This window comes from Prinia subflava, chromosome 14, assembly GCF_021018805.1.
Source record: "Prinia subflava isolate CZ2003 ecotype Zambia chromosome 14, Cam_Psub_1.2, whole genome shotgun sequence".
NCBI classification, from domain to species: domain Eukaryota; kingdom Metazoa; phylum Chordata; class Aves; order Passeriformes; family Cisticolidae; genus Prinia; species Prinia subflava.
In genome coordinates this window covers 13,154,658-13,179,713 of record NC_086260.1, presented here as the reverse complement: position 1 = coordinate 13,179,713, position 25,056 = coordinate 13,154,658, and the positions used below count along the sequence as shown (strand labels likewise).

At 47.4% G+C, this 25,056-nt stretch overlaps 1 protein-coding gene across 8 annotated transcripts in view; it reads right to left on the bottom strand.

Annotated features, from left to right (window-relative positions):
- The window catches only part of IQSEC1 (IQ motif and Sec7 domain ArfGEF 1), a 260,347-nt gene that overhangs the window by 195,156 nt on the left and 40,135 nt on the right, over window positions 1-25,056 (bottom strand). For 5 of the 8 annotated variants that reach the window (XM_063411979.1, XM_063411968.1, XM_063411970.1 and 2 more), the window contains exon 2: window positions 14,619-14,648. The exons of the other annotated variants lie outside the window; for them this stretch is intronic. In XM_063411979.1, coding sequence (XP_063268049.1) covers window positions 14,619-14,648 — 30 coding nt within the window. The remainder of the gene's footprint in view (window positions 1-14,618; window positions 14,649-25,056) is intronic. 8 annotated transcript variants of the gene reach the window in all.

Here is a 25,056-nt window from a genome sequence, read left to right as displayed (position 1 = left end):
GCTTCTAAAAATATTTTCAGTTCTATTTATTGGGAACTTGCTTCTATTTTTTCCCCTTTGCATAAACCACTTGCATGGCAAGGTGCAACACAAGCCTGCAGCCAGTGTCATCGACATGCCAAGGAGGAGGAAAAAGCTCAGAGAAATCATTTATGTGGCAGAAATCCCACAGCCTTTAACAGGGAAAGGAACTCTTTATCCAAACACATTCCCTGGGAAAAGAGGAAGGGTGAGACTCCCTGCCCTGCAGGGTTTGTGACAACTCTTTGGGATGCCAGTTAAGGAAGGAACACAGGAGAAAGTGATTCCTGAGCAAAGTCACTGCTGAAGGGGGGAAAAGGGGAAAGGAAAGAAGGGGGAAAGAAAGGAAAGAAGGGGGGAGAGAAAGGAAAGAAGGGGGGAGAGAAAGGAAAGAAGGGGGGAGAGAAAGGAAAGAAGGGGGAAAGAAAGGAAAGAAGGGGGAAAGAAAGGAAAGAAGGGGAAAGAAAAAAAATAAGGGGGAAAGAAAGGAAAGAAGGGGGAAAGAAAGGAAAGAAGGGGGAAAGAAAGGAAAGAAGGGGGAAAGAAAGGAAAGAAGGGGGAAAGAAAGGAAAGAAGGGGGAAAGAAAGGAAAGAAGGGGGAAAGAAAGAAAGAAAAGAAAGAGGAAAAGGGATGGGAAAAGTTGCCCCTCCAGCCTTAAGACCAGAAGGAAATCAGGCAGTGATTGGGATAGATCTGCTACCTGCCAGCAGCCCTTACTGACCCCTCAGACAGGTTCTGAAATCCTCAAAACTTGGGCCAAGTCAGAGAGGAAGGAGGGCGTGCACTGTGCTCCAGCTTATTTCTCCAGATAAACAGAAAGCCCAGCACAATCTGGTGATAAAAGGTTCTGTGCACCCCCAAAGCAGCCCTGCTTCCCCAAAAGCCACCCACAGGCACCCAAGGGGAACTCACAGCCAGCAGGGCTTGATGACAAGAGTCCTAAAAGGCAGAGGGGACAAAACCTGATGCTATTACAATTCAGCAACAAATAGACACCATTTTATTCTCTAATAACATATGGAATATATTTAACATAGATATGTTAAGCATATCTAACCCAGCTAAAGCTGTACGCTCCCAGGTATTCAGATGATGAACCCAGGGGTTTCTTTTTGAGGAGATTTTCTTAGGGACCTGCAAATCCCTTCATTTTTAGGCTAGTGCCACCTCCCTCTGGGCTGCAGACACCCATGGCTGCCTGCAAGTGTCCACCTGAGCCTCCACAGACACTTGGAAGGTGCTTAACTTTTACTCCATGTTCACATCAAATGAGAAATCGGAGGAAAGAATAAGACACTTCAAAGAAATAAATTCTGGCTTGGTTTTTAGCCAGTTTCTGAAGTTGTTTCTAAGCCAGCTTAAGGCACACGAAGTGGCAGTGAATGAATTTCAGCTGCACAGTGCCTTTTTAAGACTGAGGCACATCCATTATGAAACTCTAAAAAGCAGCAATGGCAAACTCTGCTGTGTTTATCTCTCCACCTGACATATCAAAATACCCACTTAGGATCAGCAAAGCACACAAAAACATCCACAACAGCAGAATTTTGCTCTGTGTTAGGAATACTTGCCCTTATTTCAATGGCAAGTCTCACTAACACGACTCTCAATTGTGTGCCCTTTTTTTGAGTATTTGTGACACTGCAGCCCTTCCTGCCTGTAATGAGAAGAAAGGTGAGATGTGCGTGGGATTTAAGTGCAGTTCAGTAAATATTTGGCAACAGGCTGCTGTTCCTGATGCATTAAACATCATCACTTCACACCACAGCTCCTCAGAGACTGTTTGGTCAGGACTGTCGAGGGACACACTTTGGAAGGGAATTCCTAATGAGCAACTGCATCCCAGCACTCACAGCCATCTGCTTTCATTAACCTTACAAGGGAGATGATTTATTCATCATAAAGATATTAAAATGCACTAGGCCTTCTCTTATCTCGAGGTATTTGTCATTGTTTTGTACAGAAAATGGCACTCAGGAGGCAGTGTGAAGTCACAGTCACTTCTCTTTAATTACAGTTTACAGTTAATTGGCTCCAAGGGGAGAGGCTCAAAGGGACTGTGGCTGAACCAGGGCGTTGAGGGCCACAGGTCTCACCCCAACAATAACAGGTGAAATCCCATTTTCCCTCACCCCTTCCCCTGTGCTTGGCTACCTCCTGCCCTAAGCTGGGTCACAGCCCCCAGTGCTGCTCACACAGCTCCCCTGTCCTCAAGAACCCCAAATTCCTAACAAAATTCCTAGTAAAGATCAGGCAAAATCAGTTAAAACCAACTCACCAAAACTTTGAATCAGACTGGTTTGAGTTGGGAGGGACCTTAAAGCTCATTTTATTCCATGGGCAGGGACACCTTCCCCTGTCCTAGGCTGCTCCAGCCCCAGTGTCCAACCTGGCCCTGGGCACTGCCAGGGGCAGCCACAGCTGTGCCAGGGCCTGCCCACCCTGCCAGGGAACAATTCCTGCCCAAATCCCACCTAAATCTCTCCTCTTTCAGCTTAAATCCATCTCCCCTTGTCCTGCCCACATTCTGTGGTCCTCAGTGTGACTGAGCTGATGTGGAAGTTACCTGAGGTCAGCTGGTTATCAATAGCCATCGATGCCAAGTTTATAATTTCCTGCCAATTTGATTTTTTCTAAACATTTTTCCATCTTCCTGCCATGGACACCCTGCCCCATTTCACGCTCTGCTGACCCCTGGAAGTGCAGGCATCTTTCATTATCACAGACATGGAGGTGACAGAATGCTGATGGTCTGTGCTATCTTCCTTCCCAATATTACCCAGTAAAACACCTCTTCTGGAGACACAGTTCAAAAATCCTATTCCTTTAATGTGCACACACACACACTCACAAAATCAGTGTCCACCTTTTGTTCCTAATTTAAAGTATTTGCTGTTTTGTCCGATCAGTTTTTCTGCTTACTGCAGCCTCAGTTTAATCACTGGGTTAAATTACTGATCAATCATCTGAATCACAGATATTTTACAGCACAGGACCCTCCAACAGGATATTCCCAGCACTCCAGGGCAGAGCAAACCTTCAAGTGATTCATTAATAGCTTTTTGGATTCAACTGTGAGTTCAGGGACAGAGAAAAAAAATAAATTGGAAAGGATATTGAGATTCTTGCCCCGTTGCTGTTCTGGTGGAGCTGTGGAACAGCTTCTCCCTCCCTGCCCTTCACACTGCTCTGCCACTTCTTTTTTGTCCCCATTTTGCAGTCCCACCCTCTCTGACCTCCCAATGCCCAGAGGATAAGGAAAAATGCCTTGAGACTGCTGGAAATTCTGTGGCTTTGAAGTAATTACAGGTGGGAAGAGCAGAGAGGAAGGGCTGCAAACACCTGTCTTAAAATCACTGTCCTAAAAATCAGCTCCACTCCCCTCTCACAGAGTTCACTCCAAGTGCCCAAAGCAATAAGGAGCTTTGAGATACTACCCCAGCTATGGTGCTAAAGCTTTTTTTTCTAATTAAAAAACCCCAGCAGGCAACCACAAATCAAGCCAGAAACAAGCAGCACAAGTCTGCCTTAACAGATCTCCAGGGAGAATCTTCCCCTGACACTGTGATCCCCCCTCCAGGGAGCTGCAGGAACAAAAACCCCAAATAAGTGGCACCCCCAGCTGTTATTGCAGCTAATGCTGCTGCTTTTCTACCCTTCAGCATGGTACAAGGCATTTTTAATCCAGACACATCCACATGAGTCACCCTACAACCCCAAGCAGGTTATTCCAACTCCATTACTGGCACCCCAAGCTTTTCACAATAATATAGACACAGAAAACCAATTTCTTGGGCTGGGTTTTGGTGTTTTTTTCCCTCCTCTTTCCATTTCTTTCACTTTTAGAATCAATACTTTCTCCCAACTGCTGTTAAAAGTGTGAGTGTTGAGCTCTGTGTGCCTTTCTGAGGGTTTGGCTGATGGTTCCTGTCAGTGCTGGGCACATTTACATGCAAGACAAAGTCAACCAGGCCCAGTGGAGAAACCACTCTGCTTCCAAAGAAATTACAAGTAAGGTGCTACAACAACACTTTAAAGAAATAATCTGAATCTGGAAAGCTAAAAATATCTCTCTGCTCTAAAAAGGCTTGGCCATTCAAACCTTTATGCTTTCCTTTCCTGGTGTTCCAAAAGGCAAATCCACCTCACACCACCTCTCAACATCCCAATTTTCATCTGGATTTTTACCAGCAGTTCACTTAAGCATCCCTTAAGTGCACATTAAGTTTTAATGTGAAAGGTGCTGCATGTGCACAGCAACTGAAGGGTGAGAGCTCTACATAAAAAACTCCATTTTTAAACTCACATCTCCCCACAAATGAGCATAACTGACGAGCTTCTGTCTCCTAATGAGAACTGTTCACAGCTGCACGGGATCCATGTGGCTTACACAGATGTTTGACCTCCATCAGACAGGCAGGAGTTAATTTGCTTTTCTAATGCTACAGGAAAACAAAGATGCTCCATCCAGAGATCTCCCAGCACTTGGGGAATTCGCAAAAGGAAGGATGGGTTTAACTGGAAATAGCCCTCGGGGGTCAGTGCTGACTGCCCACTGCTTAGCTGTTACATTTCAGAGGAAATCTCCTGCCCAGCACACCCTGCACGGCTGTTAGGAAAGGAGAGGACAAAGCAAGAGCTCAGGGTTTGCCTGGTAGGAGCCAGAAATTAAAACTCCTCTTTTGCGGGTCTGGCTAAGGGCACTTATTTTCTACTTGCATAATTTTATTTCCTAATATTGCCCACTTGTAGCTGGCACTGAGAACAGCCAAGTTTCAGGAATCACATTGTCCTCTCTGAATAAAGAACCAGTAATTAATTTACAGTCTTATTGTACCTTTCCACCCTCCTTCTACTGTTAATTATCCACTGCCTAATAGCCTCCTACATCCTTTCAAGGAGTAGATCTCAATTTTGCCACTGGCTAAGTGCAAAAAAATATTAAGGAATAATCAGCTTTTATGATTCTCATCTAATTCTGCACCTTTAGGAGTGACCTGTTCTGGCTGAGAAGCCAAACCAGGATGTTTGGCCTCCGAGTGATAATTAAAAAGCTCATTACTGAACCCCATTAACGACCTCCCTGAAAGGCTCAGCCCAGGAGGGGCTGGGTGGGTGGTGAGGGAGGGCAGTGCTGGGGAGGACAAATGTCCCTGGAATTTGTGTGGGAGCAGCTCCCCACTGAATCCTGTCAATGAGGAACCTGCTCCTGCCCAGCCCTACAGGACAGGCTCTGGGTCTGGGGGTATTTCAGGTGTATTTTCACAGCCCAGGCTCTGGGTCTGGGGGTATTTCAGGTGTATTTTCACAGCCCAGGCTCTGGGTTTGGGGTATTTCAGTTTCACAGCCTGGGCTCTGGGTTTGGGGTATTTCAGTTTCACACCCTGGGCTCTGGGTTTGGGGTATTTCAGGTGTATTTTCACAGCCCAGGCTCTGGGTTTGGGGGTATTTCAGGTGTATTTTCACAGCCCGGGCTCTGGGGGTATTTCAGGTGTATTTTCACAGCCCAGGCTCTGGGTTTGGGGGGGTATTTCAGGTGTAGTTTCACAGCCCAGGCTCTGGGTCTGGGGGTATTTCAGGGTGAAGTTGAAATGGTCTCATGTAAATCAGAATTGGGGTCACTTTTGGAGGGCACAAGGCAAGGAAGGACTCTGAGCACGGTCTGAGGAGAGTGCTCAGCACTAAAGCACACCTGGGAGTGCTAAAGCACACCTGGGAGTGCTAAAGCACACCTGGGAGTGTTAAAGCACACCTGGGAGTGTTAAAGCACACCTGGGAGTGTTAAAGCACACCTGGGAGTGTTAAAGCACACCTGGGAGTGTTAAAGCACACCTGGGAGTGCTAAAGCACACCTGGGAGTGCTAAAGCACACCTGGGAGTGCTAAAGCACACCTGGGAGATCTCTGCACTCCAGCTCTGCCACCCAGGGGGCTGAAGGGGAGAAGGACAATCCTGCACCTCCCACATCAGGTCTGTAATTCTGCCAACAACCTCTCCAAAAAACAGACACAGCAAGGTGAAGAGTAACCCTGAGCTTTTGCTCTGCCTTGCTCAGCACATGTTGACACTGCTTCCACTACAAAATGAATTCAAGTAAAAAGGAAAGACAATTACGTTTGAGCTCCCACTCTTTTTGCCTACACAGCCCCACTAATAAACACATACAAATGTCTGCATCTGCTGTGGAGCTGAGACAGGAAATTGGAAGAATATTTTTTTCAGTGTGATTAATTTACATGGAGTAATAGGTATTGAAATGCCTTTAGAATTCTCAAAAACTTCCTGGAGGCCCTTAAATACTTAAGTTATTACTCGTATTTAACACTGACATAAAACAGGACTGCTTCTCACCAGGCCTTAAGTCAACTATTTCTTATGAATGTGGATTTGGAAAAGTGACTTCTTTGCCTTTCAGATAAAGGTGGAAACTCCAAAAGAGATGGGTTTGGCCTATAAAGGGAGCTCTATTGGTGTTATCAGTGTTAAGTGCTCTTTGCCTGGCTCCCCTTCAGCATCCCAAAGCATTTCCCTGCCCTGTGCACACCCCTCAGTGATGCCCCCTTTTCCCAGGTCTTTTCCTGGGTTTCTCCAAGGTCTGTCAGCCAGGCACTTCAGTGGTTCTGACACCTACATCCAGCAGTGCCAACCAACCCTCAGCTGCAGGATTTGTGGAGTGCAGCACATTTCAGAGCCACGGGTTCACCAATTCCAGGGCAGTGCACAGCCACAGCTCCTGAAGGACAAAGGCTCATTGACAGGAGATGAGGGGCATCAGAGCAAGGCTCAGACACCCTGCTGGCCTTTCCTGGCTGCTCTGTGGTGCTCTCAGAGGGTGCTGCCCCCTCTGCAGGGGCACACGCTGGGCAGGAGGGGATTCACCAGCACCTCCTTTCAGAACAACGGCGGCAGAAAGAGATAATGACAAAAAATCAACAGCCCAGGCAAGGCAGGCTTGTCTCAGCACGCTCTGAGCACATAATAAATGACAATGGGTGAGCTGCAAGCCTCATCCTCACTGCAGAGTGGAAACCTCCCTCAATTTATGCATCAAAGCAGAAGGGTTAGGAGAGGGCCAGCGGCTGAAATGAATTCTTGCTGGATTTCTGATCCCTGCTCGAGCACAAAGGGATGGTTTTCACCCCAAACAGAATAATGGTAAGTCATCTTAATTCATGCACGTGAGGGGCTTGCAGTGTCCAGAAGGGAAGGGTGTGATTGATTTCAGTTCAAGGTTCATTTTAATGAGCAATATGCTCCCACCTTTACCACTTCTAAACATCAAATTTGCTTTGTACAATAAACAAAAATAAGTGAAGAAACTCAAGGCCTGAGAATACCCAGGGAAGATTTGCTAACTGTGCTCTTGGAACACTTCAAATCATGGCTCTTGGGTATGGGATTCACCATTACTGCACCATACACAAGGAGGTGAAATAAAACTTGATATAATAACATAATAATAATATTATAATTATATTATAATGTATAATAATATATTTAGGAATATATAATATTAATAATATAATCATAAATAAGTCAGGTCCTACTTATCTTCTACAGACTTGTTGTATGGTAAATGTACATAATATTTCACGCAGCTCTATTAATTTTAGCTGCAATCTCTATTTTTGTGTAGAGATACTGCTTCTTGAATTAAAATTCAGAGAAGGAAATCTTAGTCCCCTGGTACAGTTAATTATTATAAATAAATTGCAGGGGTGTCCCAAGTAATGTGTTTGATTTAATCAACGAAAAGTTAATGAGGCCAAATTGATGCAGAAGTTAGGCAGGACTAAGCTGACAGGGATTTAAAGATCTGTTCAGCCCCGGAGCCTGCAGGATCAATGTGGGATTGGAGCATCCCCTGTGGGACAGGGAAAAGCTTCACTCCCTGCTCCTCCAGAGGAGCAGCTCAGGCTGGGGCAGAGCAGGGAGGCACCCAAGGTTTCAGCTTCCACTCAGGGAGTTTCACTAAAATCTCACAGTTTACAGCCTTCACTGAGCTTTAACAACCAGGAATCTCCTGCAAAGCCTCTCTTTTACTGCCTTTTGTTCATCTTTGAGGAGGGGCAAAATCTACAGCCTCACTTAAAAACCCCACTTACAACAACACAGGCAGAATTTGAAACCAACACAATATTTGGCTGCTGCACTCACAAATACAAATGAAGCTTTAGTCTTGACTCCAAGTATTTATATAATGCATTTTGTGGTAACATGAAATTTTCTTTTTGTTTTTATGTTTTTATTAATTGTTCTCAGCTTCCCCAACACACAACTGGTTGACGACTTCTGCCATTTATTGACAATTACTTACTGGAACACTTCCAAAAGCATCATTAAAACAGCTCAGATAAGGAACTGGATACCTGAATCACAGTTAATTCCTAATCCAAGGATCATTCCTGAGTTACATGCAGGCATAAAAAGATTAGGAAAGCAAAAAATAAACAAGGGCCTTGAAATAATCAGATGATTTTCACAGATCCTTTTTTTTTTTGCTGCATATTTTCCTGTTGGATGGAATTAATCTAACCATGACCACCTACATAAAGCAATGAGAGCAGGAAGGAAAGCTGGGGAAGTTCTGCCTTTTATTTAAGTTGTCAGTGTGCAGAACACTGCAGGAAAATTGCTTTAGCTCCAAGTCCTATCTATAAATGTCTCGTACATGAATTCTTTTCAAAGAAACAAATTATGTGCGAGGAAGCAGAGACTTTTTTTCCACCAGTGCATAGAGGCAACTCCTCAGCAGAAGTGCCTGTCTCCTCCTCATGATCCCAGCAGTTTGCACATGGATTTCCAATAGCTGCTGCAGAGGATTTTCAATGTTCTGTGGAGAAATTTGCGCTGCTTAATTCTGTTCCTGAAGTCAGGTTTCATTCCTGTCCTCACAGGGCTCTGTGAGTAACACTGCCTCTCCATGACAGATAAAGAAATAAATAGAATAACTACTTTAAGCCCTTAAGAGAGCTTCATACCCTGTTGTTCTCTGGAACTCTGCCACAGCCACAGCGGGGATGGAGCTGGACCAGGAGATCCTTGTGGGTCCCTTCCAGCTCAGGATATTCTGTGATCTCAAGTGGTTCTTTTTGCTGTGTCCCAGTTCTGATTCCCAGGACTGGGACCCCTCAGGCAGCTGAAGGAGGGGGAAATGCACATTTCTCCTGGCCACAGCACAGACAGGGGAAAAGCCCTCGAAGAACATTACAGAGCACACAGAAGGCATAAATCACCCCACACTTCCCCTTTTGTATACTCCTATTCCAACCCCAATGTTCACACAGCTTTTCCTGTGAATTCTAACAGAACAGAACAAAAGCAACCTGAAGGGAATGGCAAAATGGAAGGAAGCTCAAACACTTTATCTATTCCAAAGCACAATCCTCCAGCACTGCCAGCCCCGGCTCCCCGACCTGAGCTGTGCTCACGTGCTGCTCACTGAACAGCCTTATCTCACAGATAACCAGAGCAGCCCCTCCAAGAGCTGGGGAGAAAAATGAGCTGTGCTGAATTAATGTGGAACCACTCACACGGCTTTGTCTTCCTGAGACTGCAAATTCCACCACGGCCGGCCCGGGAGGATTCAGTCAGTGCTGGATCCATCCATCCATCCCAGCTGTCTGATCCACAGGAATAACTGGGCAAACCCTGGCAAGTGCTGCTTTACCCACACGGGTGGCACCCACAATTCAGCAAGGCTTGACTCTACTTTTCAGAGGGAAAATCAGAATTGCAGCAATTCAGAACTCAAACTATTCACGAGATGCATCGCCTGATGTAAAAACTGCATCTGCCTGCAGACACCTACCTGTGTGCACTCAACTCCTGCCAAAAACTGCAACAAAAATCCCTTTTCTCCCTGTAATTCACCCACTCACAATGCTCCTGGACTTCCTTGAGGACTGAGTCTCAGGGAATGGTATTGAGAGGGGGAAATTGAGTTCACACAGGACATTTTTGTACAACACTCTGGTGGTGCTGTGGCTGTGACAGAATCATTGGCAGCACCTGAAGCCAAAGCCATGAAACATCATGGTGGGCCTGAAGAGTCTCAGTAAGAAATCCAGAAAAAAACACAAATCCACATGAAGAAGCACAGAATTATGGGCACCTTTTGAACACCATCAAACCACCAACACATCCCTCCTGCTCACCAGCACACGCAGCTGAAGTTCCACAGACAAGACACTGGGACTGAAATACGGAAATCTGGTTGGCTCTATGTTTTATAAAGTTTTTTTGGGAGGGAAGAAAAGGATTTTTTTAACATCACAAATGCATCATCGCTGTTAAAGATGACATAGAAGCAGTTCTGACAATTTGATGAATGTATTACTGTCCTTTCATTCTGAAATTCAGATTAAACCTTCATCATTTGAGAGCCACTGGAAGCTCCACAGCCATCTCAGCTACCAGAAGCTGTTTCCATATGTTTTATTTCTGTTAGCAGCAATAAAACTAATTTAAACTAACATCAGGAGACTCGTCAGATTCCACTCCACTGGACAGGGTCAGCCTGACATTTATGTAAAAATCTATTGGAGGAAAATTTGGGGGGTTTTAAAATTCCTAACAAGAGATGATTTTGCACATTTTGAGGACTGGTGATAAAACTGTAGCAGAGTCATTACAGAATGATTAAAACCAGCCAGAAAAGGCCATTTTTACATATAGACACTGAGTCATTTAGATGGCACAGCAATACATTCCAACTTGAAAATGACTTTTCCCAGTCTCTCTGTGTTTCATTGTACTGTGCAGGTTCTCAGAGAGGAGGCTGAGTCACACAGTTCAAGCAGATTTTCTGGGAGTAAAACAAAACAAAAAGTTCCTAAACTCTGCTTCCTGCTGGACTGTCTCTGGTGCTGCATCCCTGCAGTTTGTCAGGGTTTGTTCCACTCCTCCCACTCCACCCAGCACAGAATAAGGCTGATATTCCACACTTCTCTCCCGCTCTAAAGTAAATTAGACAATTATTTTTCCACTTAACCTAACGTGCACCTCTACAAGGAATCAGCCTTTCTGTGTGATCCTCCACAGACACAACCCCACACATCCTCCTCCTATTACAGACTGGGAAAGATCCCACTTTTCCTTTAGTTCAAATCACTAAATAGCTAAATAAATGTAGTTCAAACAGCTAAATGACTTAGCTGATGTTTCCCCCATAATTAGCACTTCAGCTGCCCTTTTTTCTTTCTTCTTTTTAAATTAACCTTCAGCCTTTTCTCTCTTTCTGGGCCTATTTCATAGTTCTTCAGGACACCACAACTTTTTGGCCACAGCCTTGGCACCTCTCAGCTCAGGAGCCATGAATGCCTCTCCTTTTGTGCAGTTTTGTTACAGCTTCCTTCACTTTGTACCTTTTTCTCTCCTTTAATAGCTCATAACTAGGAAGGAGCAATGGAAAGAAACAAAAACCCCAAGGTCTTGTTTCTGGGCAGGTCTCAGAGGTTTGCTCATCAGAGCTGCTCCTCTGCACCTCACACTGCTCAAGTCCTCCCCTCTGGTGATTTTTAAACACACGAGACCTGTGCAGAGGGAAAAGGAACATCTGCTGCTAAACCTTGAGACAATCTCTGCAAACTTTGACAGGACACACTGCACACAGACATCTTCATCTCGGCTGTCACGTCACACCACTAAATATCAAAATGCCTTGTAAAACAAATTGCATTTTCTCCTGGAAACATGTGAACAAAGACAGCTAATTAAAGCAGCCCGTCACACTGACAGCTCCACATTGTACATGTGCATTACACCTCAGAATGCAAAGAGTTCAAAGCAATCTGCCCATTTTAATAGATTTAACAAATACCTCGCCTTGGAAATTACCTGGCATTCACCAAAGGCAAACCAAAGTGAGTTTATTACAGTACAACTGTGTTATAAGCAGAAAGAATTTTAAGGGCTTGTATAACAGGATAATTTATTACTTTTTGTCACAATGAGAAAGCCAAATTAAAGAAACAGTCAAGCTGATTTTTGGTGGTTTTAATGTATTATTTGGAATCATATTGCTTTGCTGTGTCAACCTTGTCTGCACAGACTCTGTGTTTTCTGCATTCCACAGCACTATAAAACATCTTGTGGATGCAATTTCCTCGTTACAAGCAGCTCTAAAGCCACTGAAAACAAATCCACCAGGGCAGTATCCTTTGCAACTGAGCACCAGTGTAAAATTCCAGGCACCACTTGCACTGGATATCCCATTCCAGCATGAAAACCAGCAGGTACTGCAGGGCAATCCCTGGCCAGGAGCCTGGTTACCCTCCCAGCTGGGACAGACCAACATCTCAGTTTATCTGGAGTGATCCCTTTGTCCTCAGTGGCTGGGACTCAGCCAGTCCTAACCAACACTTCCATTTACTGACCACACACACAACCCCTCCAATGCCACCCCTGGTGTCCGTGCAGGTGACAGAGACAGGACACTCATCCCTGCCTCCTCACCTGCCTGGGCACCCCTGAGTGCCTCTGGCAGGGCAGCATTTGGATCTGCTGCTGCTTTGCAGGTAACTCTGTGAGCAGGAATGAGGAGACTGAGCCCTACTCCCCACACTGCCCTGAGCACTGCATTTGAGATCATTCCATTCCATCTTCATTTGCCAGAAAGAAAGGAAAGCAGCAGGAAGCAAATTAACCACAACATAAAGATGCTGCCTAAACACAGACAGAGCACAGGGAGCTTTTGCCCAGTCAAGGCCACAGCTGACCAGGCTGTTGTGCAGGCAGAAACACAAAAGCCCATCCTCAGTGGCATTTCACCTCAGAGAAAATGCAGTTTAAGAGGGAGGAGAGAGAATTTACACTAAAAAAGCATTTCAGGAGCGTGGCTCTGCCTCCTGCTTGATTGCCTGCTACTGCATCAGTCTGGTTAAAATCAGAGAAGCCTGGAGCAGCCCTGGAGCAGCTCAGGCTCACACTGAACAAGAGTTAATTCCCTGGACAGCCTCAAACCAGGATGGTACCAGCACCCCGGGGCTCAGCCTGGCTGCCCACGGGCTCTGTGGGAACAGGGGGTGCTGGCTGCCACCACCACAGCCCAGCCCGTGTGGCACTGCCAGGGCCCAAAGGGGCACCAAGCCCCAGCAGAGGTGGGAATGGCCCTGGCAGTTCCACCAGAGCCCTGCCCTGCCATTCCAGCACATTTCACTGACTGAAATACCCCAGTGCATGGAGGCTGCACTTTGGTTTCAGGCAGCACCAAAGCAGAGCTGAGGTCAGCAGCTCCCAGCCCTGCCTGGGCACTGCCCAAACCCCCCAAAGGTGCTCTGCAAGAGAGGAGCTCCTCTGCCCCCAGAGGCATCCAGGGATGCCACACACTCGTCCCTGGGAGCAGGACAAAGCAGAGAGAGCACTGGGGCTGAAACATCCCCCACTGCTGGGACCCACCCGCCAGGGCCACCACTGCAGCTGCCCAGCACTGCCCCTCCACAGCCTGCCAGCACTGGCACCTCTGCTGGGAGCTGGAAAGCCAAGGAATGAGTGCAGTGGTGCCCACAGGCACCCCAGTGCAGCCCTGGGATCTGATCCAGCCCAGTTGCTGTGTGTTAGACAGATTGCCAACCTGCCCTGCACAGCTCGAGCTCTGCTCCCTCCACACTGGGCCTGAATTCTGTCATAAGAACAAAGATTTCAGAGGAGCTTTAATCCTTTCCTACAGACTTCTGGTTTTGTGGTATCTGACTGTTCTGCAACTCACCTGTTCCTGGGACAGGCTGCACACCTGTGGGTGAGAGCTGGATTTTAATTCTGCCAGGGATTTCAATCCTGCCTTTGCTTTGGGGTTTTGCAATCAACAGACACAGTTGAGATACAGCCTTAAGATGCAGAGTCCTGACAGTGCCCAAACCACACTGCAGGGCACTATGGTGAAGCCAGAGTCAATATTATGAACCTTATTATCACAGATCAATAGTCACACTGCTGGAGAATCAAGGCACCTGCTTAATGGCAATGCTCTAATGAATATGGAACACTTTCAGACTCGAGGATGGAATTTTCACATCCCAGCCCTGTTGAGAGCACTTTTACAAGCTCTACAAGCTTGACTCAGCCACGTTTGCAGAGAGGTAGGAATAAAAACCACCCCGAGTGTAAAACACCAAGTGAGCAAGCTGGAAGTAAAGTATCTGATAATTACATGGAATTCTGCACAGCGTCTGAACCTTCCAAATGGAGAATGAGATTGTGATAATGAGTCAGTGAAGGCTCTCCCTGCCAGGTGAAAAAGGAGAGACTGCCCAGAAAGCCAGAACAACTCCATGGACTTCCCCCAGCACAGGGGCTGCCCAAAAACTGGCAGGCAGCTGGCACAAGCTTCCCCAGGGCACAGGAGCTGCCAGTGGGAGCACCAGGAACAAACCACAAATCCCCTGTAGTGATCCAGACTAACCCCTCACTCTCTAACCACACTGCAGAGAGAATCATCCAGCAACTTACCCAGGGGAGAAACCTTTACTCCAAACACCAATGGCATGCTAAGCACAACCAATAATGCCCACAGTTAAAAACAAACTCTATTTCTATTTAATGCTTTTAAATAAAAATATTTTCTTAGAACAAAGACATCAAGATCATGTACACATACCTGAGGCTTCTTGAGCTGTCACCTTCAGACCTGTAAAGCAATACACAAATACTTAGGGCACAGTTATTTCCAGCATTCATAATTCAAAAGCTGTGAACCTCCTCAAGTATTCTCTCCCTCTGTACTTCAGTGAGAGTCTCTAGACCTTGGACTTTTTCTGCTAAGAAGACTCTTACAAAATAAATACATCTACTTAGGCTTGGAGGAAATCTATTACAAGTTAAAACCCAGTTAACAGCTGAGGTCAATAATTGCAATATTAAAACAGGTGGCACCCTCTGAACCCTCCATAAAGATCTCCCTCAAACATGCACAGAGATTTATTTTCCATCCTTGCAAGTGGAAAGCAACACTCTGACACTATTCTAGAAGCAGATTATTTTGTACATTTTAATGTTTGTCTTCATCTCTTCTTCACACTTCAGCTGAAAAGGTCACAGGCAAATAGGTCTGGACTCCAACACTCAGCCCCATCAGACACTCAAAAAGGCCAAGGTTGGCAAATAAAGGTAATTTAAAATCTTTAAAACCTCACGCTTTTCTGAACTTCAGAAATGTGTAAGAGGGAGGGATAGGATGTAGTAAGTTACAGAGGGGCAGGTTTAAGGTGAGATAATTTCACCAATCAAACTTGGAACAACGCCTCTCCTCTTTCCCCAGCATTTTTTAAGCAAAGAAACTTAATTCCAGATCACTCACACTGAAAAGGATTTCACCTCCAAGGAGAAATGGGAACATTAATAACATTCAAATTTCACGACCAAACAAAAATCCAGAAGAAAACAGAACCATTTGCCCAATTCCTTTCCTCCTCACCCCAAAGCTGCCTCCTCAAAGCCAAGGGGAGTTCTTCAGGAGCTGAAGAGCAGGTTCAAACACGGCTGTTTAACAGAGACAGCAACATCAAAGCAGCTTTCCCAACAGGGCAGTCCCAGAGCTGAGCCCAGCCCTGCACCCCTGCAGTGATGCAAAAATTAATGAATGCAGTGCTGAGGTTCCCATGCTCAGCTCTCAGCAACTCCACCTGGCAGGGCACACACCCGAGCTGGGAAAGATGCTCTGAGACTGCTGTGCTTTCAAACTCTCAAACAAGGGGACAACTGCCTCACTGGGGTCTTCATTTCCTGCCTCTCCCCTGGAATAACAAACTCATCCAACAGGGAAAATGTCCCTCAAAGCACCCCCTGGCCCTGGGGTGGCAGCAGGCACCCCCAGCCCCCATCACTGCAGCCCCTTCTCCTCTCAGCAGAGTCACGAGGGGTTTTCAGGGGCTGGGGGTGATCTCCAGCTGATCCCCCCCAGGCACAGGGGCCACCAGCCCTGCTGTGCTTCCAGGAGCCCCAGAAAAGCTGGGAAATCTCACAACTACCAAATCTGCATCTTCAGGGCTGAGATCCACTCGAGTAAATCCCCAAGAGTTGTTCAGAGCAGGTCAATTTTGCTCCAGGAATGAGTAATTGATGAGCAGGGCTGAATGAACACAGTGCTGAAAGAAGCCTCTGCTCGTAGCTTGAGATGAAGCATTCGATTTTCTTTAAGCATTCTTTAAAAGGCAGGATTGGGATCGATATTTAATGTTTCTGCTCACACGGGAAGCATGTGCTGGGCTCTGGGTTAGGGGTTTTTTTAGTTTTGGCCCAGACAAAATAAATGATACTGGCACTGCTGAGACACGGAGAAAGGTGAAAAGGCTTCTGGCAGTATCTTGCATTATTTATTTCAAGGTAGGCCTTAAAGGAAAAAAAAAAACCCCACAAAACATAGAGTATCTTCTGTGCTGTAGTACTTGGAAGAGCACAGATTCCATTTAGATACCTGAGTTGTATCACTGATGAGATATAAATGTCAGGCAACGTTCTCCAAGATTTCTCCTCTCAGCCCTGGATGGTTTCCAAGATTTCATTTTGAGTAGAACTACACATTACAATATTACACTCCTAGTGAAGCACAAGTTTGTCTTCCTCCTGACCCCAGGAATTTTATTCTCAGTAGGAAACACAGTGAAACACATCCTTTTGAGATTGTTACAGCCAAGAGAAACAGAAATTATTTTCCTACCACTAGTAACTACTGTAATTTCATTGCAAGCAGAGGAACAGATACCATCATAATAAACCTTGAACCAAAAAGCAAATGTGAAGAAAAACAAAACAAAAAAAAACAGAACTTGATTTTACATGAGGCTGCCAACCAAAGTGACCATTAAAACCCTGAATGATTTTTGTTTCACTAAGTACTGCCATCACCACCTGTCAGGCCATATCCAAAACGTGGATATTTCAGAAAACAGCTCCACTACATTCCCCAAATGATTTCTCTTTGTCACCACGATCCTCCAATAAAAACCCCAAGCAGGAGAACAACAAACCAACTATCCTGGCTTCCAGCTGCTGACTGGGTTGGCAATTTTCCAACCAACCATCCCTGCTGGGAGGTGTCAGCTCCAAAAAACTGGGAGCCATTTCCAGGAACAACACAATCCCAAAGACAACACTGGGAAAAGCACGAGCTGGAAAAGCCCCTCAGATCAGGAATGAGAGAGGTTCCCGTTCACTGAGGGGACAGCAGGACCTCACAAACCCAGCAGCAGCAGCAGAGCTCCTCCAGTGGCTTTTCCTCATTCCAAAGACTTCACCTCACACCAGCAGGAAACCTTCAATCCTCATTATTCCCCCCAAGAGCCACAATAAACAAGCTGAAGGTCCTGTGGCATCTGATGTGTTGTTTACACCCAAAGCTGCACTTGGAACAGCACAAGGTAAAGCTGCTTCCAAAGGCAGCCTCAGGACCAGCTCCCCTCTTGCTCATTAAAGTAATCATTTTCCAAATTAAACACTGCTCAGAACCACCAAGGTGTGTGATATGGACTGAGACACTCAGCTACCCCTGCAGCAATCCCAGCTGAGCAGATACTTTATCTGGGCAGTGAGTTATGGCCATGCCCTGTAAAATTATACAGCAAGTAATTTTAACAGTGTTAAAATTCCATCTGTCTGGGATTCGTGTTCGGGGGTGCAAACTGTGGTACAAAACCAGGCAAAAGCAGAAGTGACACCTTCCTGTAAGAACCCACGAGTGGACAGGGCTTTAAATAGTTCACAGAGCCACCCCTGTGGAAGGAATCCCACTCAGATCTCACCTCCTTGGAGCTGTCACTTCCATCAGAGTAAAAAGAACTGGGGAGAAGCCAAGGTTTCTAACAGCATGTCAAACATCCACTGCATAATCAGGCTCCCTCTGAAAGGCATCTTCTCACCAGCCACGAGAGCTGATGTTATTGTAGGAGACTCTCAGACTATACAGTAACCACATATTAAAGAGCGTTCTAATTCCATTTTGTACAAAAGGAGAAGATTGAACTGAATCTTTACACAGCAGTACCAGGCTCAATGCATTGGATTAAGCCTGAACGTGCCTCAAAACCAAAAGTGCACCTGGCACAGGCTGTTCCTTTGTGGTGTATTAAATCTTTCAGCATCTGTAATGCAGAGGAACAGAGCACCTTCAAGGGAGAGAGCTCCAGAGAGGATTCATTGATGGCTGCAGAAAGGGAACTCCCTGTGTGGGGAGCAGGGAACAGTGCAGGTTCTGCAGGTGGATGTTCTGAGCAGGGTTTCAAACCCTGGCAGATGTTGCCAGGAAACCTCCAGCCCCATCCAAAGGCTGCTAGAGCTTTCCAGGATTTTCATTTGAGCCTGCTGGGTGTGAATGATGCTCTGTGCCCCTGTGGATCCCAGCAGATGTGCAAAGCTCTGCCAAGGAAAGCAGCGCTCTCCTCCCAGGAGTGTGGGAAGAGCAGCCCCAGGAATGGCACGGAGTCGTGTTGGAATAAACCTCCCCAGCCCAGACACACTGTCCTGCCTGTACAGCCGTACTTCAGGGGTCTGGAACAGCACCACAGCACTGCCAGCACTGCATAAACAGAATTATTTGGGTTGGAAGGGGCTTTAAAGCCCATCTCATTTCACCCCTGCTGTGGGCAGGGACACCTCCCACCAGGCCAGGCTGCTCCCAGCCCGTCCCACCCAGCCTACATCCAGCAAAGCTGGATGGTTCTCCAAAGTGGAGGGAAATACATCTCCAAAGTAGAGATTTTTCCCAAAAACTGCTGTGGCCAGCAAGGCTCTGTGTATTAGGTGGAGTCAAAAGATTCCACTGGGCTGAAGACTTGAAAGAAGTGGTAAAAAACCCAACAAGAACTGCCCAGTCACTAGCACTTTAACAAGGTGAGATTCAGGATGAGACAAATGATGAACTTCACCCCTAATTAACCCCCTTCAGCAAGATTCTGTCACTGTGCACAGCAGGGTGAACCCCTTTACATCAACACAATTAAACAAACTCACCACAGCCCCCCACAATACCCCAACCAAGCCATAATGGAACCAACCTCACACTAAGGTCCCAGGACTCCTGGCAACTTCAAGATACAAAAAAAACCTGTTTCTCTGATTCCCTGTCTTTAAACACTGGTTTGATGCCATGATGAATGTTTTGAAAGCCTTCTGGTTCATTTGTCTCAGTGTCCCACACACTGCAGCTCCCTGGGCACCAGTCCACTGCTCCCACCCTCAAAAAGAGCCATAAATACATTCTGAGTGCAGGGAGCAGCAAGAGCTTAGATGTGATGATTTCCCACCAAGCCCCAAACAGGGGCAGATTTAAAAGTCATATCAGCAGTAGGTACAGGCTAAATTTGGGCTGCTGCCTGGACCATGATCTGGTGGCAGCTCGAGCATGGAAGGACAGCACCTCCCACGTGGAAAGGCATCATGCAGACGAGTTAATGTGAGCAAACCTGTGAATCACCCGCCCAGAAACCCAAGGTCACTTATGCAAGATGCATTTTCAGGCCCCATTTTGAAAGCAAAGGCACACAGGAGGTGCCCAGTTCCTGCTGTGTGCTGGGGAAAACCTCCAGGCACTGCTGGAGGCACTTTCTCCAAACCAGAGCATCCCCAGGAACAGCCACACGGGGCAAGGAGCTCTGCTGGGCTGGGGAGGAGGCTGTGCTAAGGCTCTGTGCTAAGGCACAGCACAAGACCGACTGCTTAAAAACAATCTGTTTGCTAAACTGGCTGGATTTTAGACCTACAGCCACCAATTAACCATGTTCGATGAGACAGCACAGTATTTCACCCAGAACATCATTAATCACATTCTTCTTGTCCTGATTTCCTCCAACTCCCATTAAAGAAAGTGACTTTTTAGGCGTCTCAAGTGACAGCTAGCATTGCATGAGCCCTTTTAAAACCCAGGTTTACTCTGTGCAGACTGCATGCACCTCTGTTTGTGCAGAGCCTCAGCAGCATCCCCCACCCCAGCTCTGGGAGTACACTGCTCCAAAAAGAGAGCACCAAAAGCTCTCTAGTCCTTACAAAGCTCTTACACACACACCAGGCTGAGAAAACAGCCCTTTTTTTAACCTTTAAAGTGAATTCCAACTGTGAGCCTGGACAGGAACACTGAAAAGTGCCACTTCCCCAGATTGCACTTCTCTCGTGTCAAGCCCAAGCAGACACGTCTCAGCCCACAGAGGCAGCACTGACCTCCCACAGATAGCTCAGGGCATTCTCCACTCCAGCCCGGCCACCTGGGCACAGCCCTGAGCTCTGGGGAGCCCTGCCTGGGCAGGGAGTTGGCCTGGGTGACCTCCAGTGGCCCCTTCCCACTGGCACCATCCTGTGATGCTGTGATAAACACCATGGAAATGCAGCTCCTGGCACATGGCCTCCATAACAAGCTTGTTATATCCATTCCTGGACTGCTGACAGCCACTACTGCCCAAGAACTGTCCCTTCCAAACTCTCAGAGCTCTCTGAGGAGGGATTTGCAGGAGCCCAGCCTGATGTCCCTGCCCAGGCACTGCTCTGTGCCATATGCTCCGGGCTGGAGCACAGCCCTGCCCACGCTCACCCCCCACAGCCAGCACGGGCTTTTTACTAACCTGGGCCCTCCTGATGCCTGAAAATAGCTTGGAGCAAGGGCCAGGCTCCAGAGCAGGCAGTCTGTGCCTCCCATCAAGGTCACTGGGGCCATCTGTGCCCTCGGCAGGGCGGGAGCAGCCTCCCCCAGCAGGGAACACCTCCCCTGCAGCATCCCCTGGGCACCTGGACCTGCCCCAGGCCACCACAGCCACCAGCAGCAGCTCCACACACGGGAAACTCAGCACTGCAGGGCTGGGGATGTGCCTGAGCACAGGAACCCCTGGGAGACGGGCAGGGAGGGGATGTGACACTGCCCTGACACACCCCAAAGGGCAGGGAAGGGAGGTGCCCCTGCCCTGACACACCTGGGGCAGCCCAAAGGGCACAGAAGGGATATGCCCTGCCCTGGCACACCCCAAAGGGCAGGGAGTGGATGTGCCCCTGCCCTGACACACCTGGGGCACCCCAAAGGGAAGGGAGGGGATGTGCCCCTGCCCTGGCACACCTGGAGCACCCCAAAGGGAAGGGAGGGGATGTGCCCCTGCCCTGACACACCTGGAGCACCCCAAAGGGAAGGGAGGGGATGTGCCCCTGCCCTGGCACACCCCAAAGGGCACAGAGGGGATGTGCCCCTGCCCTGGCACACCCCAAAGGGCAGGGAGGGGATGTGACACTGCCCTGACACACCCCAAAGGGCAGGGAGGGGATGTGCCCCTGCCCTGACACACCTGGGGCAGCCCAAAGGGCAGGGAGGGGATGTGACACTGCCCTGACACGCCCCAAAGGGCACAGAAGGAAGGTGCCCCTGTCCTGACACACCTGGGGCACACCCCAGAGCAGCTGTGCTCCCAACACAGACGAGCTGAGCTGTGTTTTGCTGCTGCCCAGAGTGTTTGGTGTCACCTCTGGAGGGTGGAGCAGAGCCCAGCAGCTGCTCTGCCCCGTGTCACAGCACTGTCACCACTTCTGCCCTGAGCCCCATCCCTTCACCTGCACTGAGAGGCACAGAAGATGGGATTGTGAGCAGTGGGACTGCATCCATCCCACTGATGGCACGGCATGGAAACACAGCCAGGAGCAGGGGCTCTCCCAGCTCCCCAGGGCTCCCCTCTGCAGCAGCTGGGGAGGCTCTGGGGCAGTGAGAGGCTCCAGGATAAGCCATCCCTGCCTCAGCCCCTCCTGATGAAGCCAGGAGGCTGCACAGAGCTGATGAGCTCAGCCACAGCACTGCCAAAGGGCCAGATGGGAGGGAAGCAAATATTTCGCTTTGACAAGCGAGGGGTGATCTTAAAGCCAGCACCAGAATGGAGACTGCATCTCAAGTGGTAAAATATCACTGAAATTGCCTTGGTTTATGAGCTCTCAAAACCATTGTACCTCTTTTCCTTGTGCCCTCCCCTTCAATTGTTTATAATTTGCAACAGCTTTTAAGAGAAAAAAAAAATCAGAAAACAGAAAGGCTGCCCTCCATTCTATTTGAAAAAAACTCATTCTTATTACATTTATCATTTTACAAATGAGTCAATTCCTTATTTTCCCCTGGAGCTGAAAGTTTCCAATCCAGTTATTTCTGCACCTCTGACCTGCAGCTTTGTCTGTCCCTGCCCCAGCTCAGGGAAGAGCAACTTCACAACCAAAACCCTTTAGATGTGTCTTTCCAGCTCAGTTCATTAGCTGGGGTGTGGAGTGGGTTTTTAACAGCTGAGGGAGAGAATTGCAGTTTAACCTCAGAAGCACTGAAGAGCTGCAGAGCACAGTTTTAATGTCTAAGTGCACATCAGAAATCTCTCTGCACCATTGCTGTCACCACCTATTTCCCACGGGAGGACCAGGCAGTGTTAGGCAGCATTAGCCCGTGGCCATCCCCTGTACTGAGTGGGATATTGAACACAGAGGGCTTTATTCCATCCTAAATTAAGGCTGAGCAGAAGTGGAGAGCCACGGGACAGGATTATTTCAGATCTCTCTCCATTTCCAGGTAAGGTCTTAAGACGAAAGAAAAATCTCTCTAAAACTGAGGCTTAAACAAGAAGCTCATCCTTTTATCTTACATTCAGAAAAAGTGAGGCTTTTCAACAATCGTGCCTCCAATTATGGTCCCTTTTAGAGACCCTTCCTGCCTCCAGCAGCAGCTGAGTGGTTCTCAGACTGTGAAGAGACTCACAGCAGAACACTTTATCATCAATTCAGCCTCTCAACATGCAATCACCAGGCACAAACATTTAGGAAATGATGGAATCAAGTTTCATCTTTCATTTGTATTGAGTATTTCCATGTTCCTGAATAAACTCCTCTGCCTGCAGAGGGTTGTTGTCAAAATGTGCTTTGGACACACGTGGGATCAGAGAGTTAAAGGCCAAGAGCCTTCAACAACAATGAGACATTTTCTGCACGTGAAATTTATGTCCTTAATCCTCAGGCTTTGGAGACCATCACAGCTCCCCCCTTATCTTTCATATAAGACAAGATCTATGTTTATTCCATGAGGAGAAAGAACAAGCAGTGACACTGATGGGGACAGCTGCCATCAGCCCTCCACCCCAGGAATTCATCCACTGACCCAGCAGGAATTACAAAACCCACCCCAGAAACCTCCCTATGCAATTTAAACTTTATGGATGAAATCTTCAGGGTAACCCAAGTCCAATTTCCAGAGGCATCTGCTCATTAAATTCCACACAGATTATGAGAAGTCTGAGTGATTGGCCACTAAAACAGCAAAGATATTTCTTAGAAAAAACTAATGGTGCTTCTAGAGAACACAAATTGAATTGAACAGAAAGATGTAAGGAAAGTATTAAAGCCTCACAAACTCAGACTCTGAATTAACCTCACTGGCAGTGCTCAGGGTGGTGCCAAACACGAAGAGAACCTGGAACATTTGGAGCCCTAGAGCCTGTCCTCAGGGGACACAAAGAGAACCTGGAATATTTGGAGCCCTAGAGCCTGTCCTCAGGGGACACAAAGAGAACCTGGAACATTTGGAGCCCTAGAGCCTGTCCTCAGGGGACACAAAGAGAACCTGGAACATTTGGAGCCCTAGAGCCTGTCCTCAGGGGACACAAAGAGAACCTGGAACATTTGGAGCCCTAGAGCCTGTCCTCAGGGGACACAAAGAGAACCTGGAACATTTGGAGCCCTAGAGCCTGTCCTCAGGGGACACAAAGAGAACCTGGAATATTTGGAGCCCTAGAGCCTGTCCTCAGGGGACACAGAGAGAACCTGGAACATTTGGAGCCCTAGAGCCTGTCCTCAGGGAAGCTGCTGTGACCTGCACAGGGAGGGGCCCTGGCACCACTGAGGAGCTGCTGGACTCCACTGATCATTCCTGGTGCAGGATTTAAAATCCCACCCAGTGCCACCCCTGCCATGGCAGGGACACCTCCCACTGTCCCAGGCTGCTCCCAGCCCTGTCCAGCCTGGCCTGGGACACTGCCAGGGGACAGGGGCAGCCACAGCTGCTCTGGGCACCCTGTGCCAGGGCCTGCCCACCCTCACAGGGAGGAATTCCTCCCTAAGGGATGTTCAAGCCCAATCCCTCTGATGACTGAGTTCCCCTGCCCCTGGAGCCAACCTGAGCCACTTGGAAATTCCAAATGCCACACGAGTGCTGCTGCCATTGCTGTAACTCTTTCTCTCAATTAAGACTAAATTAGAAAACCTGAAAAGATTAACACAAAACCAAGTGTGTGTTCTACTGCTATAACTCACCAGACACACTGCATAAAGAACGGGATTTAAGTCTTCAACTTGTTTTATTTCAACTCTCAGTTAAATCTGCAGAAACACTGTAATTTGTAACTATTAAGTCTGCATGCAGAAGCTGCAAAAACACCCAGACAATCCCACAGTCAGGATTCTTGGCTTCTCTCTGGATGCCTGGAGGCCTCAGCTTCAATTATAATGGCTGTACTTACAGCTAATGGTTTTCTTGCTATTAGTCAGCTTCCATCTGTCCCACAACCTGCAGTGGTTACTGGCACAGCCACCCCCATAGAAAATGTCCTTCCTCTGAGAATCTGGAGGTTACAGTTTCTGAAATTGTGTTGGCACTGAATGGAGCAGCACAGCCCAGCTCTTCACTTCTGGAAAATGCCTTGGAGGGGTTTTGGTGGGCGTTTTTTTTGTTTGCTTTTTTGATTTTTGGGATTTGTTTCTGTGAGGTTTGCTGGTTATTTTTTGGCGGGGCAGAGTGGGGAGAGGCAGTGTTTAACATGGTTTGTGGGGTGGCTTTTTTCCCTTCTTAAAGTCAGTCCCCAAACACAGGCTTCAGTACCATCACAACTTTCAGAGTTTTACCACTAATCCATTCAGCTTTTCGGAGCTTTACTTCAAATACCTTCTTTATCCCCCATAAGTGTTACTCAAACACTCCCTGAGAGCTCCCTGCACTATCAGCTCTACCTGGTTTTCCCTCAATTCACAGTTTGGTATTTTCAATTGCCTCTTGACATTGCCACATCTTATTTTTGTCCTTTAGCTCAAAGCACTCCCCAGCAGCTCACAGTGAC